Below are 21664 nucleotides of genomic sequence, written 5' to 3'. Positions count from 1 at the left end.
ATTACCATTGTAATGGTTTAGCAGGAGGATAAAAGGATTGAATTTGGGTCTGCCTTCCTGCCAAACTAAATGAGTTGCCATGGGAATTTTCAAATATAAGAGGCGTTTACTTAAAGCAATTTGGCGAGTTTGAATAAACTCATAAATTAGGGGGTTTAGAGGCGAGATCCCTGCTTTCTCTGGCATGGGCTGAACAGCAAAGAAGGCTGTTAGAAAGCTGCTTACATTCTTAATGAGAATAAGTTGATCCATGCTCCCTTGCAGACTATCAGCTTATTAAGGCTAAACTGTTTCTACTAAATACAGTACAGTAAGCACATTTTGAGAGACATAGTTTGCAACAAATCCCCGAAGTAAAAAGCAACATCTGATCGCTCTAAACATAAATTGAATTTCCTTTGCTAGATTAGATCTATTTTCAAGTAATGCTATTAAAAATGGTTCTCTATATTGTTTCAATAAACATTAACCTGCTATTGATTTCAGCTTTCCTCTGCGCATGTAATATTTATTACAACACTTGTCAGATCTGCTTCTGAAAGGGGAGGGAGGGCATTGAGGTTTCTTCGGAAAACAAATAAGGTCCTACGGCCCTTCAAACTGTTTTTTTTCTCGGGTCACATGTAAATGTTTTCCCAGCTCAGGCCTGCCTGCCTTCTCTCTAAAGGGAGTTGGGCTCTGACCCGCTGACTCCTTTGTCAGCACCGATGCTATTGAAATGTGAGAAGATGGACTTGGTGCTTTCACAAGTGCCTCGAGTGATGAACATCACTTATGCTTGTTTAACCTTCAGCTGTGCTCCAGAAGTCAGCTGCAGTAGGCTGGGGAAGAGCTGATGGCCGGTGTTTTGGAAGCATGTGTTCGTGTTCTCCCAGCCGCCTCGATCGGGTCACTTAAAGAACAGGGAAGATTAGACGTGCCTGAATACTTTGATGCTAGCTTTAAAGTGTATATGCAAGGACGTGTCATACTTGAAGCAGTATGCAGTATTTTCCCCAAATAATTTATATCAGTTGTATAGCTTAAGGCTTAAGTGTTGCCTTGTGATCCTTTCTAGTGCATATCTCAAATCTTTACCCATCAGAAGTATTAGGATATGGAGGTGGAACTAATTAAAAAGAGAGCAGTACTGCCGTAATGGCAGTAATTTTAACTTTCGTTTAAAGCCATAAAAATACGGTTAGAACTCCTTGATATAATCTTACATCACTAGCAGGAATCCTGTAAATTAGCAAAGGAAAATAGTAAATTCGTGCTGGTGATTCAGTGGTTGAACAGCTGGTAAGTCCTAACAAATTCCTGAACGGTTACTAATGATGCAGCTGATGCTGTTTGGTAGCCTCGGGGTACTGTTTCTGTGAAACTTTAGAAGTATCTCCTAAGAAATTAGACGAGAACAAGAGCAGCATTTACTCTTACTAATATCAAAATTTTAACTGTTCATTTAAAGTTACTTTGAGAAATACTGTCAGGGAATTGATTCCATCAGACTTGATCCCCCCCATACTTTCTTACTTCTTAGATGAGTTACCGGAAGGCAAAATTTTATAATTAAATATTTATACATATTTACAATAAGAATATTATCTAAGTGTTTGTGAAGTGGCTTGAGAAACTGAAACTATGAAAACTTCTACACTCTGTATTATAAGATGGTTGCTAAACGATTAGAGGACATTATCAGCATTGAAAAATATATTGAAAAGGCAATGTTACAGGGGACCCTTTGAAACACTGGGTTGAACTGAGTGCATCACTTGAGTCCTTAGTTCCAGTACTTTACAGCGCCTCTGCAAATTGATGCTATTTGCAGAAATCAGGTAGTAAAAAAAATCTGAAAAAATAAAAAGGTATATATTGGTGTTACAGTTTTCAGATTTCACATGCTGGGATTTTTTCTGCATTTTAGAATTTTAGCTCCTTAGGTTGTGGGGCATGATTGGGACCTGTATTATATCACATTTTGTGTGTTCTTCCTCTTCTCTCTGCTTGACTTGCAAAACTGAGGTGAAAATAAGTGACAGTGGGAGTGCAAGTAAAGCTTAAACTGGAGGGATTTTTTGGCTAGGTCAGATGTTGAGATAGGGATATTTAAAGATAACTGATAACTGAATCTAGGCTACACAGTATGAATTTAGTTTTGCAATACCTGTGAAAGTGGAAGATGGGAATTGCTGCCTAGTATTTCACCTTTTTTTTTTTAAATGAAGGATTTTCGCAAACTAAAACTTGCTGATTGGTCACACCAGAAACATCCTTCTGCAGAGTTCATGAAAACATACAATAGGCAAGTTACCTGATAGAAGATGGATATTTCATTTGAAGGATATTCTGTCCTTTACCTTGTGAGCAGTGTAGGAGTAGGAGAAACCTTATCATTTTACCATCTAAAAGTATGGCATACAGAAGAAAGTCTGGGTTTAGGTAAAACTGAGATGGGCCTGCTTAGATCTGAATCTGATTTCAGCTAAAGTATATTCTCATGACTTTTGATGAGCCTGTTGTTTCAAAATGAAAGCAGCAGTCCCCTTTCTGCTTCAGTCCCGAATGAAGCTGCAGGTTAATTAACTTGTGGATGGATATAATAAAAAACCACCAGATTTTTCTCTGAGCTGACTTAATTTTTGAGTTCCTTTTCTAGCCCTTAGAAAATTTTCTGGGGCTTTTGGAGAGGTGTATCACCTTGTTGAATGTCTCACCCAGCACCAGAGAAAAGAGAGGAAGTGTCAGGGATATGCACACAGAAAAGGTGGGAATACTGTCATGGGGAAGAAGTGGGAAGCTATGCAAAGTACTTGTTCTCTGTGTTGAATTTGTTATGTTTTGAGGGTTCTTGGCTCCTGCTGGTCCAGGAATCCAGAGAATCAAAGAAATGTGCATGCTGCTAGACCAGTAGGGATAGCAGCTGTTTCTTCTCTGGGCACTCCCTCTTTTCTAGTAACCTCTCTTGCTAGGATTTTTATCCAGTCTCCATTTAATTCTGCTTCTGCTGGGGCATTGTTACTTTTGCCTTTGATCTTCAGATTCCAACAGTTTGTTTCCTTCTGCAATTTTTTCACATATTAATTTGTAAACTTTTGACAGCAGGTTCTTTTTGCATGTGTATTGTAGGTATCTGAACTCCAGGTCAGAAGTGTTTATGTACTGTTATGCTAAAATTAACATTACATGCAGAGACATGAAAACAAAATTCATAATCTAAGTCATACAGTTCTTGACTAAAGAAAATCAGCATCTCTCACTCGGGGTCGTTCTACAGAAGAATGTAATACGCAAAAAGGAAAAAATATCAATAAGGAAATTGATTTTTCTAGAGTCCTCACACTATCAAACCAAGCATTATTTTCAGTTTCGTAACATGGAGCTTTCTAAGTAGTGGATGCACTATTTAACTGCTACAGATTTAAAGTTGCTGGTGTAAGGTGTAAGAATTGCCAGTTTAGGATGATGACGTTTTTAGAGGTTTGAAATTAGTTTTTAGAAAATGGATTGCAAATACCAAAGAAGTTCAAAGATGTCTGCACAATATGAATGTGTGTATTTAGAGTAGTAGGTAGATGGTTGAGATTGTAGCCATTGTTCTGGGTGAGCAAATCTACAAATGGAGGAATACACTTGTCATAATTTCAAGGTAACCTAGAGGAGCGTGATCAGTACGGTTGGCCAAGAGAAGCTGTAATAGTATTTCTCCACTGAAGGCTGGCATCAAGAGAGAAGAAAGGAGAATGATATAAGTGACAAAATGGGCAAAAACTATAAAAAAATTGTAGGAGAATGAGGAATAAGAAAAATATTAACAGAATATTTTAATATGAAAAAAAAATATTTTAGTTGTCAGCTGAGGGTTTCCAGTTAGAAAAGCAGATTAAACTGCTGGGCTTCAGAATTAGCAAGACTAAGACTCCCAGTTCCACATGGAACTGAGTCAGTTGGCACACTGAGGTGTCAGCTCCCATCAGTCTCTCCTCCCTTCCTGGTGAGTCTGCAGTGAGCTTTTCAGTTTTGTAACCTGGCAAAAAAATATACAGGTTAAAAAAAAAAAAGCTTTGCCAAATGAGCAGATTGGCATGGTTCAGTCCTGGATCCAGTGATGGGTACAGGAGAACAGCAGTAAGGAAAGAGTAGGACTGTGACCAGCACTATCTAAATTGGCTTAAAGTACCACAGAAGTGCCAGTTGAGAAGCTTTTTACATCTTGAAAAATAATTTTTGACTCCTTTGACAGCAATGTAAAACCTCAGCCTAATCATCCTGAACTAATTTGTAGCCTGGGAAGAAGTCTTAAGGATGGCATTTTAATTTTTTACGTTCTGGAATCGTCTGTTGTATTTGCTAGGTAAACTTGTCTGAACTTGTTTCCTCTGAAATTATTTTCCCTAAGTTTTCTGTCTGATTGATTCCCATTCCATCCTCTGTTTTTCAGAGTCTTAGCTTTCTGAACTCAGTCATGCATGGATGCACAGCAACTTACTTTTGCACATTCTGGAAACAAAATTCCATTAATTTGTCCATTCATTTGAATAGCTTCAGATTTATATGCCTTTCTTTTCACACCTCTTGTACCTTTGTTGTCCTTATTTCCCTTGGCTTAAGGAAAAGAACTTCATTTGCCTCTTCCCATTAATGGTGAATGAATGAATATTCTGTAGTTACTCTGAGTGTCCAAAAATTTGCATCATTTTTAGGTTTGCTTCTTAATTTTTCAGCCACATCATGTACCTGAAAGCTTAAAATAAACTTTTTCTGGTTTTGGATTTTTTTTCCTGCATATTAGTTTTTACGTACATTAAGGGAGGTTTTTGCTGCGAAGTGCTACGTATAAGAATATAGTCCATAACATTAGTGACTGTGTGAATTTAGGTATTATTTTGAAATATTCATGAGATTCTGAGGTTCAGGAGATTAAGAGGCACTAAGGTGATTTGTCTTGTAGTAGAAAATGTATTTTAAGCTGCTTTTGCTTATGGTTGTGCACCTTGTCTACTACAATACAAAGGTATAATTCTGCAGTCTCTGAAAGACGATTTAATTCTACATATTTCTAGCATCTCAGTCTAAATTTGTTCCTCCTAAAAATTGGATTAGAAGAATAAATATTCAGACAACCAGAGTGTCTGAATAATATTCAGACAGAATGAGGTGCAGAATTGAGTCAGAAATCTAAAGATGGCACACTGTGACTGGTTTAACAGGACTCAAGGATCATTCAGAAAGCAGGTGGAAATCTTGTTTCAATCCAACAGAGTGAGCATGAAGGGCAAGGCACTGGTAGGGAATGTATGGGAAGAAGTGAAGTTACCACAGGAACAATTTGGTGTTTTTAGGGTGGATTAATGTTTTTAACACCAACATTTCTCGTTCTCTGCAAAGGTCCTACAATATGCCTCTGGCATTTAAGGTTAGTTAGAAGCAACAGGGGAGATGCTGCATAGAAATATTGCAGGAGTAGCCTGTCAAGAGTGTTTTCCTGAGCATGACATGAATGTTTTCCTGAGCATGACAGCATTGATCTAGGATGACTCAGTGGCTGCAGTTTGTTTCAACACAGGTCAGGTACCCAGCTGCTTAAAAATGAAAAAGGAAAACAATTAAATGAAGTTTTTGTCTCATATCCAGAGTCTGTAGCAAGCTGTTCAGGTGCAACACTATAACATGTAATGATCAGCAAAAAAGAGAAGCATAGAAGTCTCGAATATTTCTGTCCCAGTATAGCCTTTAACTTGCAGTGAAATTTGATCAAATTTATGTAGTGAGTCCTGCTAAATGGTTACTTTAGTGTCTGTGTCTGCTGAGGAGGCAGATTTTTAAATTAGTGTGTAGAACAGCAGGGAAGAATGGTCAGATTAATTATTTAAGATAGGCCTGATACATACTTCTCTCATTCCAGGACAGAAGATTACACTTAAAGAACTTAATTGTCTTATCATAGAGGCTCAATTATTATATAGAAAAAATCATAATAGTTTATTCTGGTAATGTAGGATTTTAGAAGAAAAAAAGATGAAAAAATTCTGGTCAGTAATTTATTTGGGGATTTTCCAGATAGGTTAACCAGTCCTTTATTTTGGCAAGTTTCTAGTGATTTTATGATTCCATTACCTTCTGAACAGAGGGTGATGTTTGCTGTACCACAGTCTCATTTCTGTATGTGAGCTGTCATAACCTATACTTGCTTGTGAGAGAGTTCAGAAACATTGCCCACATACAGAATTGGTAGAGTTTGTTATGTGTGCATGGCATCTGAATAGTCTTGGGCAGGGAGGGGGAGATTGTGTAGGTTTTACTGCAGATTCCAGAAGACACTTTTTATAAAAACCGTGGTTTTATTAAGGGGCAGGGAGGGAGCACATCGGTTTGGGGCGATTTTTTAATTGTTCTTTGGGGTTTTTTGTTTGGTTGGGTTTTTTTTTTAATTTAACATGTTTTAGGAAAGTTCCCTAACTATGTTATAAGCATAATTTGCAAATTGGTGGATACCAGAAAGGTATTTTTATTGCAATTTGGCATCTTTTATCAGAATGTAAAGGGTTGGTTTTTTTTAAAGCACTAGGAATACTTTCAAAACTAAATTTTCATTACTGCTGATGTACTCTATTTTCAGTAATAAGTATTTGTAATCTGGTTTTAAACCTAGCAGAATAAATTCTCATATATAAAGTGGAATATCATAGGAAACTGACTTCATATTAGTACATTATGAAAAATAGGTGGTTTATATTTGTCAAAATCTGGATGAGAAATTCTGATCTTAAGGTAGGTATGTGATTAATTCCCAAAGCCCAAAAGCTGAATATCTTCAAAAATGAACTTGGTTTAATTTTCTTAAATGCTTACTTCAGCTTCAGGTTCCATTTTTTTTTATTCCTCAAGAACTATGATGAATAATTAAAACAAGACTTGTGTATGTTTGAATTATTCTGGGTGATTTCACTGGAAAATTGTGTGACTACATTTTAAAAAAAAGTCAAATTATCATCACTTTTGTTATTCTGGAGTAGGTACAAGAAACTGGAGTATGTTGCATGATTTTCATGATTTACTAAGAATCCACTAATCTTCTGTAACTGAAGTTGCTAAGATTAAAGGAATTGATTAAAAATTTAAAATCTGTTGCATGTATATTTTTATGTAATATTTGCAGATGTCAGAAGTATTTTTGCAAATTGAGACTATCTTCAAAGGCTTTAAAAAATGTTTTTAATGCTAAATTTGTTACGTAGAAACAAAATGATACAAACTGATAGGCGGAACTCCTAAGTGACAGCACGAATACATTTTCAGCGCTGTCAGGAGACAAAAAGCTGCCTTTTGTCAGTTTGTCATCAAACCTGTGCTTTGCTGCCTGGTGCTCTGAAGTGATGGACACCTCACAGCACACACACCTGTGGCTGCTGTGTGCAGCTCAGGCTCCTCAGGCAGCCTGCAGCAGCCAGAATGGCTCTGCCTTTCCTCCTTGGGGCAGGGAAGGTCGCTGGCCATCCCTGCCCCATGGTAGCCACAGGCTAGGGCTGTGTCTGGAGGAGGAGGGAGTGCGGTGCTGGTCAGGTGTGCCCAGCAGTGGTGTGGCTCCCTGGGGAAGAGGTGCTCCTCAAAGGCCCTTTGTGCCTCTCCCTGCCGGTTCTCGCTGCTGTCTGTGGAAAACAAGGGTTGGCCAGGCTCTGGAAGCTGAAAAGAAGGCTCAGTAAATAGCAGGGAAAGCCTTTCCCTAGCAACACACTGCCTCCAGCAGCCCGAGCCTTGGGACGGAAGGTCTGTGATTGGCATATTTGTCCCCTAAAGAGAATGCACACAATTAGTTTTTTCACTTCTCTGTATTTTTAAGCTGTGTGAAAGTGGGTTTTAGCAGCCATACAAGAGGAGATTGGAATACCATCACCCCCTTCTTCTGGACTTCGTCAGCTCTGAGAGTTGAGGAACTGGAGAGGCATCTGTGGTGTTGATGGAAGAGCTACCTTCCATTTTTAAGCAGCATTTAATCATTGGTATTGGAGTACCAGTTAAGTGCACGTGAGACATGCATGTGGTGTTAGATCCAACACAGCTATGGGCTGCTTGTAGGCATGTAAGCAGTGGGAAATAATTGTGACCTTTTAGTACTCATTCACTTTTTAGCAGCTGTTGAAAATTACTGCAAGTATATGCTCAGTGCATATCTCCTTTTAATCTTCCAATATTCTGTTGCATTAGATAGGTTAAACTTAAATTGGTTGAATTTTGGGCATCTTAGGTTTAAAACAATACTGTTTCTCTAGATGGTAGTTTTATGTAAAGTTCTGAATGAGACAGTCATTACATGCCTCAGCCTGGGAAGTTCTGTGTGTGCAGAAAACAGTCTTATTTTGAAAATAAAACCATTAATGCAAGTATTTTACAAAAGGGAGTGTAGCTGAAATGCAGAAACAATTTTTTATATCACATTTAGCTGTCATGATTTCTGTTGAAAATAAGAGCAGAGCAGGAAGTGTGACAGTTGAAGAAGCTATTGGAAGACCACTGCTCCCTGAATACTAACATTTTACAACTGGAAAAGCCTAAACATTCATGGGTTTAGTCCATATTGTAATAAAGTAGTTTATTTTAATTAGTCAGTATTACATTTTCCGGACATCTCCTGCTGAAGGATAAAAATGTCTTAGAAGTTACTACTGCAGCTTGAATTCCCATGTGGTAGTGTGCAGCCCTGAATTTTGTGTTTAATGAAACACGTGAGAGAAGATACCCTTGAAATTTCGACATGTGCTAATTTACAGCAACAGTCTTTGTGCTCCCTGTCACCAGCAGTTAGTATTCTTCTGTTGCTCTAAAGAGAGAGACTCCTCACATTCTTTCTTGGTTACTAAATTTGATATGAAATGTCATTTTTCTTTCTTTCTTTTTTTTGTTATTTCTGGGTGGGAACAGATTTGAAACATACTGGGAGTGTTTTCCATATGAAAACATGCAGTCTCAGTGCCATTTTGAAAATGAGAGGCTTTGTTTATGTAGTAAACCATTAGCTTAGCTGGAAAGAAAGCTATGTAGCATTGGGATCTCTGGAGTTTGCATCAAAAAAATAGTTTTGATACCCTTAAATGAGGGTCTCCAGTCCCATCTTGCCCCCCATGTACCTACCCACTTCAGTATTTGAGTTAGGTGTCTTTGCAGTTCAGGGGAATTTACGGCTATTATAAGTATGCAAACTCAAACTTTGAATATAGACCTTGTAGGATGGCAGAGGGAAAATAAATGTTGCAGGTCAGGCTACACTTGACTGTAAATTTTTTAATTAATTAATCATTCCATTGATATATTTCTAACAACTGCCTCTAATTTGTACCTTTTAGAACAACCACCTTTATCATAGGTTATTTTGTAGCATATATTAGTTAAATTGTTTTTCTAATTTACTGAAAACTCAAGATGGGTTAATGAATTTGTCCTGATTAAAGTGGAATGTGTCAACACTGTCTGAGTGCTCTGGCACTGTGCAGTCGGTTCCAAAGGCTACAGCTGGAATAAAGACCTGCATAATATAGGTCGTGTTTGCATTCTGCTCTCTTCAGATTCCTAGGATGCTGATGGAGCTCAGGATGTTGCTGGTACAGCCATATGTGGGAAATTTGTATGAGAAGCTTGCCTGCTACTATCTCATTCGCTGTGCTTATGATTTAACTGCTGCTTTCAGAATTGAACTAACCAGTGAGGAGGAATTTTGAATGTCTAGCATTCCAAAGCTAGAAATACCACCAGTGAAGTGTTCAGCTCTGAATGTTTTTAAGCTGGGCTTGCACATTGCTAAAAATAGGTCTAAGCTTCAGATTGCATAGATGCCTTTAGATTGATAGGTTTTTCATTTGAATCTTAATACAAATTGCAGCAGATGTCTATGATAGCAAATAAATCTGAACACATCTCAGTTTTATTCTACCTTTTTAAAACATTTTAGAATGTACTGTATTTTTTTTTTTTCCATTTAGAATTTTTTGGGGTTTAGTGTGTGTATGTGTGTCATGGAAGATGCATTCCTTTTATGGAGCTTTATGAATTGCTGGAGCTCTCCAGTGTGGTGTATAGAGATTCTTATCACAGATTTTATTACAAACAGTAAAACAGACCTGCAAGGAAAATAGGAATGATAATTAAAAAAAAAAAAAAAAGAAAAACAAATCAAAAAGCAAGTTCTGAAATTAGGTATTGTTGAAGGTTTGATTTAACCTATCCAGATGACCTTTTCTTTTTTCCTTCAAAGCCCAAAACCCTGTGATTTAAACATGATATCATCACATCTGTCCTAAAGAAATGTTGACCTGTTAAGGTCAAGCAAAATTTCCCCCCACCCTATTATGCTACCAGCTAGTATCTGGGGGGATACATGGTGAAGCAAACTTGTAAGTTCCACTGATGCTGTATTTCAGTCTGACTTGTAAAACACACTATCTGCCAATTTTCTGTACCTTGTCTGTATTTTCTTTGTGCAGAAATGGAAAGTGGGGGAGGGAGGGCATCAGGACTCTCAAAAGTATTACTGGTAAGCCAAGTATCATGATTAAACAGGGATATGTCAGATAAGGTGATGGGGAATGTAAAAAGATAGGCTGTCTTTTTCCCCTAGTGTATCTTTAACATTATGACCAACGAATTTGTCAAGTGAAACAGCACAAGTCTTCTTTGCATATCATCTGAACTGAGAGCTTGCTTTGAAGAAGATAAGCAGACTGTGTTGCCCAGAAGAAATAATGATGCTAATTTATCTTTGCCTGTCCTCATAGCCATAGCAGTGTGTGTCAGTGTTGAAAAGGAAATAGAGAAATAACTGAGCTATAGTTTTACCACCTGTTCAGTGCCATAGGAGTGTTGACGTACAGGACTCTGAGAAATATGGCTGGTGTGGAAGTCTTTGTCATTAAAGCATTTGGGAAAGTTTCCTCTAATATAAGAATAGGTGCCAAACTGTGGCAGAAAAGACCTCTTTGACCAATTCCCCTCAAAACAAGCAAAGCTGTGGTGTAGGATTTCTGCTCCATCACCCTCAGAAGTGTATAATCAAGGACGAGAAAGTCTGTTGCATATGTTTACTAGCAACTTCTAACTATCAATATTTACATTCTGGGCATGGGAAACTTGAAGGTCTCTGCCAGATTTTTTTGAGGGAAAGGGAGGATGAGATGTTTTCTTTAATACTGAGTAATAGAGTAATTTACCAGGACCAAAAGCCTTTACAAAAATAAAATCTAATCTCTTGCACTGGGTAATTGAGTAATAGTTGAGGTACTCCCATTCAGAGTCTTACAGAAAAGCTCTTTTCTTTGTCTTTTACATCTAGTTACCTGTAATCTTTTCTAGGATATTGTTGCTATAGATACATCACTTTCAACAACTTAGCTAAGAAATAAAAGATCATCCAAACATGAATTTTAAGTGTATATACTTCAGCTTCAAAAATTCCAATGTGTTTTTAGGCTTTGTAGTGTATTTTACAATATATTGATGTCTGAGATCTGTTTTTTTACTTAATACATGTATGTCTAGGAATTTTTAGTATAATGTTGGGGTTTTTTTGTTTATAAATTATGAATGGAAGGTTTTTGTCCCTGAATGGAGACATTCATGTGTAAAGACTGTTTGACTGGAGCCTGGTATGTTAGGAATACTTACTGATCTACAAGTGAATTGCAGTGGAAGATTTTTCTTTGTCAGGGAGATAAAAGCATTCTAGAGCCTGAGAATCCAGCCTGTGTCACAGTGCAAGCCTCCAAGTTGCAGCTGTTGGGCTGAGAGCAGCTGGGGCCTGCAGGAAGGCAGGGTGACAGACCCCTGAGGAGCAGCACTGCCTCCTGGATAAGTAGGATAAGATCAATGGCAGAAAAATATTTCAGTTGTGCATTTTACCAAAATTCCTATTAAATGAGTAAATAGTAGATGGCTTATACTGTGCAGATATACTATGCAGTCTAAAGAATAATTAAAGTCTTCATATTTAATGTGTGTATTTCCAGGTGGTAGAAAAGTTATGTTTATTTTATGTGGCAATCTTAAATTACTTTTCTATTTGAGGAAGAGTTTTAAGTATTTATTCTTGTTCATTAGTATAGTGTTCTTCCATAACTGCTAAGTCCTCTGCCCTTCTGCTTGGAGTGCATGTAAAATTATTTATTGCCTTTACCTGCATTCTGAAAAATACACTGTGTTCTTAGAAGAATTCTCTCTGCTTGAAGCAAATGCGTGGAAGGGTGCATGGGCTTGGAAAAAATGTTTGGTAGCTGGAAGAGTTCTCTCCAAGGGTGGCAGGAAAGCTGCTGGTGAGAGCTGCTGTTAGCCAGCAGCGCTGTGGAGCAGGCAGGGAGGCAGCTCTGCAGGAGAGGTTGCTGAGGTGCTTGGCAGGCAAGTGCTCTTTGGTGCTGTCATGCTGCTGAGGCCCCTGGTCGTTCTTTCCATGAGCCTGGTGGGACAGGCCTGCTGCAGTTGGCAGGGGAAGATGGAGACAGGTTTTTGGCCCTTGTGTTCCTGGCCGATCTGGCCGTCGTTTTGCTTCACCACCATTTTCTCTTCCCATTTGCTGCTCCTGCTCTGAGCCTGAAAAGACAGTCCTGGAACAGCTTGTAAAGAACTGGTCCCCAGAGCCAGACTTTGCTGCATTTTATCCAAAATAATAAAACTGTCTGCTGCCTTTCCTAGGGCTGGGCTCACTTCAGTTCATGAGAATTCAGCTGAAGTACTGGGATGTGACAGGATTGCAAAAATGTGATCCAAAATGCGTGATATCTGGAAACTGGACTGTCAGTGAAAGTCACTGACATCACCTAAATATGAGGATCTATTTGTTATGAATGTAGGGGAAAAGAAGTGTATCTGTTACATTTTCCAAAGCAGTTACTTCAAAAGAAAATGGAGCATTATATGGGGAAAGCACCTATGTTTGATTCTTGAATGTGTTGAAAGCCTTCCCTTCCAGCCCTGGTAATAATGAAAATCAGAGAGCATTTTGAGACTTGGGCGTGAGACTGTGAGGCTCAAGAAGCTCTGTCAGAATGAGGTATCCCAGCTATGACACAAGTGAGTGGATTGTTTGGTGTCTGAATTACCTGAGCTGCAGTGATGCTCCTTTTGGACCTGGCAGCAGTGTGGCAGGGCAGTGTGGCCACTGGCTGTCTCTAGAGGTCTCGTTTATGGATCTCTGCTCTGTCCTAAACACTGCTACTTGATCCTTCTTTTAAATACTATCTTTCTTTCCCTCTCTGCTATAATTTGTTCCAGGCTTCTCAGAGTTGACAGAATCTAACAGTCCACCTTTCACCTCTGAAAACTGCTGAAGTCCTTCATTGACATTGCACAATGAAGGCATTTACCTTTGGAGTCTGCATGCCTGTCTGTCTTCCACCTGGATAACAAATGTATCTAGTGTATGTATATTTTGTGTATAAATAAGAAGAGAAAGTGTATGATACTCCTCAGGGTACTGTAGGCACATGAGAATCAGAGGCATTTCAGTGGCTAAAAATAAATGATTTTCTGGAGGTCTTGAGATGTCTGAGGTTGAAGTATAGCTTGGGCATGGATAATGAAAAGAATTCATTGGAGTGTTTTATCTAAGCTCCCCATTTCGTGACATGAAACAAGCTTTTACGAATAGCAGTTGTATAATAAACTGCATTCTTTTTTTGTGAAACTGTCGGTATTGTCCAAAGTAGGGAAAACAATTGTAGTTTTAACTGGGCTTTTGTATGGTCAGCACTGTCTGTTTAGTTTGAAATTGTGTTTTTAGGAAGTCTTTCCCAGAGACTTCATATAGGTGGCACTTGTTGTGTTTTGAGCCTTGCAACTCTAATCCTACACTGACAAAGATTAGATAGCAAGGTACTTAAAATGATAGTCCTCACTTGCATTTGGTCTCCTTTAGGTCTATTGATTGCTAGCCCAGGTAGAGTTGAGCTGCTGTGAGGAGTTACAGGCTTTGTGTTCACAGAACAGCACCCAGTGGTGTCTGTGCACAGTTGGCTTTGTTAGGATTTACTTCTCCCATCTCTTCTGTATTTGTATTCAGTGAGCATTTGCAAGTAGTTGCTTACATTTAAAGAATTATGTTTCAAAATACCATTTAAGGCTTTTTTTTAATCTGCATGTTATATTGTACATGATAAATACAAGGAAAGCCCTGGAGATTTAAGAGGATGAGAGGTTTGAGTCAATCACTTGAGCTTCAACTTAGTAATGCAAATCTGGTTTTAAGTAACCTTATTGATGTTTTCTCAAAGTAGCTTCCTTTTGGTACAAATGGCTGAGCTTTGTTGCAGCTATTGTACAGGTAATGTACTGTCCCTTTAGAGATTGCCTTTGTATCCCTGATGCAACCTCTCTTTGCTTTAACAGAGAGTGCCTGCAGAAATGCCTGGAGCTAAGATAGATCTCGTGTGCCTCATTTGATCATCTGTCAGCAAAGAAGTGAGAGGATAGGGCAGGGAAAAACATGTGCCCCTTGCTCTGATGCAGCTCTTGGAAGTTTGAGGGGTTGGCTATTGGGGAAGGATGTACAAGTGGAGGGCTTGGTACCAGAGAGGGAAGGACACGACAGTGTGTCCCAAAGGGTCTTGGGCACTTCTGTGACTTCACCGTGAGGAGAGGTGGCAAGTGACTGTTCCAGGGGTAGGGTGCGAGGGGTTGGCAGGATTTTGGGCAGCACTGGTAGGGTGGGTGGTGCCAGCAGTGCTGCACACCCGTGTCCTGCAGAGGTGGCATTGTGCAACGAACAGTGCCATCTTCTGGGAGGAGCCGGAACCATGACCTTGTGGTCAGCGTTACACGTGTTTTTCCAAGTGGTGGAATGGGTTTTCTGGTGGAGTTGGGGTTTTTTTTTGTATCTAATAAATGCTTTAAAAATTAAAGCACCAGAAGTCAGTGGTAATGTCTGGTAACGCAAGTCCACTTCTTCCATCTCTGATTTTTTTTACTGATACAATTGTTAAAGGGACATTTAAAGCTGTATTTTGGGTTTTGTTTAAAAGAAGAAAAGTTTATCATCTGCTGAGCATAGTCTAGGGAAGTAAATCTCAAGAATAAAATTAAGGACTTGGTCTGCTTTAAGTCCACTGTTACTTCCATAAACATACTTCATAAAGCATACTAATTCCAACATCTTTTCTAACAGAAAGCAGTAGTGACCTATAGGAAAATGTTAAAGTCAGAATGATTACTTGGACTTATATCTCCTTCTTCTGACCATATCAAAAGGGTAAAAATATTTTCTGTCTTAATATTATCCTATAAATAGTTGTATTGGGAAATGTTCACTGTGGTGCAAAATCTGGGATTAGGGTTACTAAAATTATCCGAGCAAGTGGAGTGTAATATTCAGCATTTACTGAAAGTCATTAATGGCGTAGATCAATCTCCTGAAGGTCTTATTTGGAGGAAGTATGCAATTTTAGTAACATTAATGGAACTATATGGGAGATGCAGCTGACATTGTGAGGAGGTTTTCTTGTTACACACTTTCAAATAAATAAATACATGAATGCAAACAAAAAGCAAATAAGAAAGTACAACTTACGGGGGAGGGGAAAAGATTAATCAATGTTTTAAAAAAATCTTTATTGCTAGAATAACCTCGATAAGGTATATCCAGAATGATGAGAATTTGTGAGCTCTGGATAGGGAAATAGATTTGGAATTGGTTTTATTATGTTATAATTGCCTAGGTAATTTACCAGCAAAGATGCAATGGAAAAATAGTTTATTTAAAAAAGAAGATAAAATTATTTTGCATGTAAATTATAAATCTGTTCTGTGTCATGTTAAGATTGCTAGAATTGGCACATTTTGTATTCCAAAGGGGCTATGGGACTATGGGGTCTGACATTTCTGCGTAGTACAGTACTTAACTGTACAATTAATTTCTAGTTAATATGGTAATTGAATGTGTATTTCCTTTTTTAGTATTAGTGTCAGCTTGCCCTGTCATACAGTTTTTAACATACAAAGAAAATGTCTAACTTTCAGTATATTCTGAATGTTTACTGTGTGATGATCTGGGTGTTTATGCAAGTCGTCAGTATTACAGTTGAGACTTTCAATTTCTGACATTTTAAAGGAATTCAGTGTTGACTCATCTTACCATGTTGATTTTGAGTTGTTGATAAAAATCAGCTGCTGAAAGTTCCCTTCTCAAGGGGTCGTGGCCCTTGAGCATACCTCACAATAAGTACGGGATTTCCTTAGAAAAATTTGAAAACTGTTTTTGTCTTGGACTTCAGTAAATTACTAATCCATAGCTTGGGAGTAAAGTATGTATAACAAGCTCATTAACTTGGAAAATACTGTTCCAAATACCTGGAAAATATTGTGTGATTCGATAAGTAGAAATGTAAGAAATCCAGTTTAGCAAAGGAAGAAATCATTGCAGTTCACAGGAAAGCTGCTCTTCTGTTCATCTGACTTTAGAATTTCAGCAGTGGCATTCCATACAGGAGGCAAGGTAGTAACCTAACATTAAAGTAGATGTTGACCATCCCTCTTGTGTTTCCTATATCATAATCATATTTTCTGCTCAATAGAGTGTTGACTAAACAAATAATAGTATTTTTGGAAAGACAGATCAGAAAATCTCTGGTCTTAAAAATGAAATTACACTGTTAGAAATGTTCTTATTACTAACTGAAAAAGTGAGCATTGTTCTGCTGAACACCACTTAATATTTATGCAGTCTGCACGATACCAGTGGAGTAGGTAACTTCAGGGAAGTAGTTTTAATTGAAGCAAAATCGAGAGTAATGTGTGCTGTGTAAATAGTAGTTATATCCTCATCAGAATACATCTTCGTGTGCCAGAATTAGGAATTCAGCCTCAGGGCAGTTGTCAATATCCTGTCTGGAAAGTTACTCAAAGATTGTTGTTTATTTTTTTGTTTGCCCCACCCCTCCCCAGTAGTCAGTATCGACTGTAATGGAGCAAATTACAATAAACTGCAGTGTTTAAAATTTGTGATGGATATTTGTCCTATGGCCCAATAGTACAATTTTTTTTAAAGACACCTTTAGGTGTACATGAAAATGTATGTGAGAAAAATATTCCTTAAATGATTTCTACCAAATGCAACTTACCTTTAATCCTTAATTTTTATAATTTATGTTACGAACCTTTTCCAAAACTCTTATAAGATATTTGTTAACAAGTCTTAATGGTAGTCAACTGGCAACTTCCACTTAATTTTATGGAAAATTGACTAAGCTTGCTGCTTTTGTGACTAATGATAAACAGGTATTTTGCTTGGTTAGGACTTGAACAATTTTATTCTAGGTCACTTAGGTCTTGTGCACTAGTGAGTTCATAATCCTGACTTCCTTCCCATTTTTTCATACACAGGCAGAAGGAGAAGACAGCCTTAAAAAGATGCAGCTGATGGAGCTTGCAATTCTGAATGGCACCTACAGAGATGCCAACATCAAATCACGTAAGCATGTCATGAGCTCAAGGGTCAATGCCTAGAAGTGTTTGCAGGCTTTGAATGTTAAAGCTACCTTTGGAAAATGTACAGTGGCAACTTAGGTTGGAGAATGGAAGGCAGTAAGAACCCGACAAAACTGTAGGTAGCTGTTGCAGAAGATTTTTGGTGGATAAGTTATGTCCGTTTGCGGGTTTTTTTAGTTTGTTTCTTGTCCCCATTATTTTCTAACAGTATGTATGGGTTGAAATATTTACTAATATATGTAGTATAAAAAAGCCTCAACCCTTAAACCAGATTTTTCTATTTTACAGTAATTTTTTCCTCAAAGCTTGTAACGGACAGTAGACTCCTTTGCATTTTTATTTTTAGAGATTTAATTTCAAAATGTTGCAGATGTTCAGGATACTGTGAATACATTTTTCTATATTATATTCCTTCCTTTCATCTTGCTTGCATGTGTACCCCCAATGTTATGTTTTACCAACAATTCATCAACTGATTTCACAGCTGAGTTCACACGGATCAGTGATGTAATGAGCCGTTTTTACGATTACTTCCATTACATTTGTGTGAAAATGCTTTTGCAAGCGCATGTGTGCACAAGTTTACACTTGAAAATTAATTACACGCACCTACTAATGAAAGCAGATACCTATTATGTGTGATACAAATTATTTTCTTCAGTTGAAAATCTAATTTCTCCTCCCAGAAATATAGTTGCTGACACTGTTCAAAAGTACATTTTTGCTGTAGCTGTGATACAGATGTCAGATGTAAGCACAGTTAACTCAGTCTTTTCACTAAGGACCTACTGATATTTGCAAATTTGTTTCTCCACACAGTCCCCATTTCAGTGTTGATTATGTTTAAAGGTTGGAATGCAGTTAGGTCAATTTGAGAGTGCTTACACCAGTGTAATTATTCTGATTTGAAAAGGGACATAAGCAAGGGCTTTTACAACTACAATGGTAATGGTAAGTCTTTCAGCCCTAATGAACACTATGATATTTAAAGCTAGATCAGTTTTAAATATATGGTAGTCTCTAAATTATTGCAAATTTATAATTAAAATAGCTTTCAGAATAGCTTAAATGTATGCAGACTTTTGCACAGAAATGTTTTTATTAATTTGAGCAATTTCTTTTTCTGGTCTGTTCCCATTGGTCTATTGTATCAGTGTAAGTGGGAAGATGGAATTTTTTATTAATTTTTTGACTGGAGATTGCCACACTAATACTCATTATTTGATAAGACAATTTCAGTCTTTGAGTTTGCATTTTACTGAAAAGTTGAAGATGTAGAAGCTGTACTGGTTTATTTCTGTTTAAGAAAGGAAGTATAAATATTTGAGCACTAGTTTTAAATTATCGGAGCGTTTTTGTTTAAAAAATAAAAATAATTTTAAATATGCACCAGTCTCAAATCTGAAAAACTTTGCCACATTTCTCTTTTCAGGCCACCTGTAAGTAAATTAAATCAGTGTAGATCAACAGTAGTGCATAGAAATACATAAATTATAACTCTTAAGATTGACTGTTACCAGCAGATGTGCTAGTGCTGAAGTTGTTCATCTGGTGTGCCAACAGGCTTCAAATAACACTTAATTGAATGTGCTAGCACCACTTCAGAAAACAAACAAGACCACCACAAACAAACAAAAAACCAAACCAAAACAGGAAAACCACCTATTTTCTTTAAATTAAGCAAGGCTATGGCAAACTTCTAATACAAAGGAAGTATGTTACTTTGTGAAATTTTATATGGAAATAAAGTTTGAGCCTTTTTTATTCATGTTAGGATAAGACAGGAACCAGTTCATGTTTGTAGGTCACCTTGAGCTTCACTGATCCTGGGAATGGGAATTGTGTATATGTTTCAATACAATTTTAAGACACATAAAAACTCTAGACTCATACAGCAGCTCTGCATAACTGAGTGTCTGTGGACTCTATAGATGCACTAAATTTTGTACTCTGTATTTGATTGTGATAGTATTTTCCTTGTATTTCCTGCATGCATCTCAGTCTCATGCAGTCTCGATAGCATAAATGAAGAAATATGGTCTAAATGGAGCTTTCATGCTGTGTAACCTGTTTGAGAAATCTACCTCACTGTTTTACAATGGCTTTTTTATTTTGCATGTTCATACTTAATCACACTGGAAAATGGAAAGCTGTTTGCATTTGAATGGTGTGCTTTGGCACTGTGTGATCAGCGCATGTACTAATGATTTCCTTTTATTTTTCTTCTTTCCTACTTTTTCCCTTTTTTCCCATTCTTTCCACGTTTTGTACTGCTATCTCCATACTTTCCTCTGAATTTCTTTGCTTACTGTAGCAGCCCTTGCCTTTTCTCTTGCAGCAACAGCCCAGGCTCCAAGGATTATTACTGGGCCTGCGCCTGTTCTCCCACCAGCTGCCCTGCGTACTCCTACGCCAGCTGGCCCTACCATAATGCCTTTGATCAGACAAATACAAACCGCTGTCATGCCAAACGGAACTCCTCATCCCACCGCTGCAATAGTTCCACCCGGACCCGAGGCCGGTTTAATTTACACACCATACGAGTACCCCTACACGCTGGCACCAGCTACATCAATCCTTGAGTACCCTATTGAACCTAGTGGTGTATTAGGTAAGACCTTTGTACGTGGGTGACTGGAGACTGTGTTGCTTGTGCTTCTGTTGTGTTTGCAAGGTTGAGGTTCGTGGAGGTCAAAGAAAAAAGTCTGAAATTACAAACTTAGTTCAGGTATATCAAAACCGCCCAGGAGAGCTGCTCAAATGGTGCAGCTGTTAAACATTTTAAATGTGTTCGGCATTCCGGAATGTGTGTGCTTAGTTTATATTAATAAATTTACCAAAAATGAAGTCTTCGTGTTTGTATGGTATTAGATGGTAGATACATAGGCAAGGGGCAAAAAAGCTAAATACAAGCTGAGGTCTATTACATGTCATCTGGGCTCCTGTGAATAACAGATCAGTTTGTATTCTCTTCAACATAAATTAACATCCAGCAATTCTTGGAAGAGAGGGCTTCTTGTTTTGCTGTATCTTAGTAGCAAAACTGGAGGGAGTGGAGAACTCTTTGTTCAGTTGGAGTTTTTGTTTATTTAGTACGCAACTGATAAACCTCTCTTCAGTGTCAGAAAGTGCTAAATTATATTGTGAGCAGGAAATTATTTTGGTGAATGAATATAAAGCAAACCAAGTTCTCACCAAAGGATGATAAAATTAGCAGCTTTACTAATGGCTTCTTTTATATATGTTGCATTGAAATGTCCATCATTCCTAATATTTCAGACCACTGACTTGGTGTGTGAAGGCAAGAATGATAAAGCAGCCGTGACAATTCAGTTAACTGGCCAATATGGAACAAGCAGTTCCAATAGTTTCTTCCTTCCCTACCCTCTCCAGAATCTAAATAATTTTTTCTCTTCAGTTTGTTCTGAATTGCATATGACCTTGCTGCTGCATAATGTTGATTTTATAGGACTTTGATCTTAGTTTGTTCAGTGGCAGTTATTGATTTACACGAATTCTAAACATCTCTAATGAACACTGGACAATAAGGTTCAAAGTCAATATTTTGTTGAAAGTATTGCAAAAAAATCAGTGTTTCACATGACAAATACTTGGTGAGTTATCTGTATGTGTGCGTGTTTCCACATTATGTACAGTAAAAAAGAAAATGTATTTCAGCCTTCTGTCTTGCAGGATTAGTGAATCAATAACAAAAATTCTAGCAGGACAAAAGTATGCAATACGTCTGTCAGCTTATGGTTGTTGTCAGTTAACCCATTGCCAAAATTCTGCGAGCATATGATAACATTATCATTTATTAATTTCCCACAAACATGTAAATATTCTTCCTAGCTCCTCCACCCCGAGTCTGTGAGTCCAGTTGTGGTACATCCTGGGGTAAAGTCACAGTTAGAGAGCTCATTAAAGTAGTGGTTAGTGGCAAGCCCCTCTCCTGAATTCAGCTAATAGCAAGTAAAGAAATACAGCATTCCAGAGTAAAGTTTATTACAATGCAGGGAACTTGGATTTCTCACAGGATTTTCTATAAAGAGATATGAGGGAAAAATTGAAATTACTTCTAAAATGGCATCTGAAACTATTGTATACTCTTGGACCCAGCTGTGTGAGGTGTATTGCCCAAAACAGACCTCAGAAAAAAAAGTTATTTAAAGAAGGAAAAGGGAGCAGGGGAAAAAACCCCACACTCCCACTTTAGCTGCCTAGA

The 21664-nt window shown here is 37.8% G+C and overlaps 1 protein-coding gene across 9 annotated transcripts in view; it reads left to right on the top strand.

The window, feature by feature from the left end:
• QKI (QKI, KH domain containing RNA binding) overlaps window positions 1-21664 on the top strand; it is a 146777-nt gene that overhangs the window by 116113 nt on the left and 9000 nt on the right. For 5 of the 9 annotated variants that reach the window (XR_009485736.1, XR_009485737.1, XM_059841262.1 and 2 more), the window contains 2 exons: window positions 17335-17422; window positions 19754-20050. Coding sequence is in view for 6 of the 9 variants with exons in the window: in XM_059841262.1 (XP_059697245.1) it covers window positions 17335-17422; window positions 19754-20050 (385 nt within the window). In the remaining 3 variants the exon portion in view is untranslated. The remainder of the gene's footprint in view (window positions 1-17334; window positions 17423-19753; window positions 20051-21664) is intronic. The other 4 variants (XR_009485738.1, XM_059841263.1, XM_059841264.1 and 1 more) reach the window with 2 other exon arrangements.

The sequence above is a fragment of the Haemorhous mexicanus genome, chromosome 3 (assembly GCF_027477595.1).
Source record: "Haemorhous mexicanus isolate bHaeMex1 chromosome 3, bHaeMex1.pri, whole genome shotgun sequence".
NCBI classification, from domain to species: domain Eukaryota; kingdom Metazoa; phylum Chordata; class Aves; order Passeriformes; family Fringillidae; genus Haemorhous; species Haemorhous mexicanus.
This window is presented reverse-complemented; position numbering and strand designations above follow the sequence as displayed.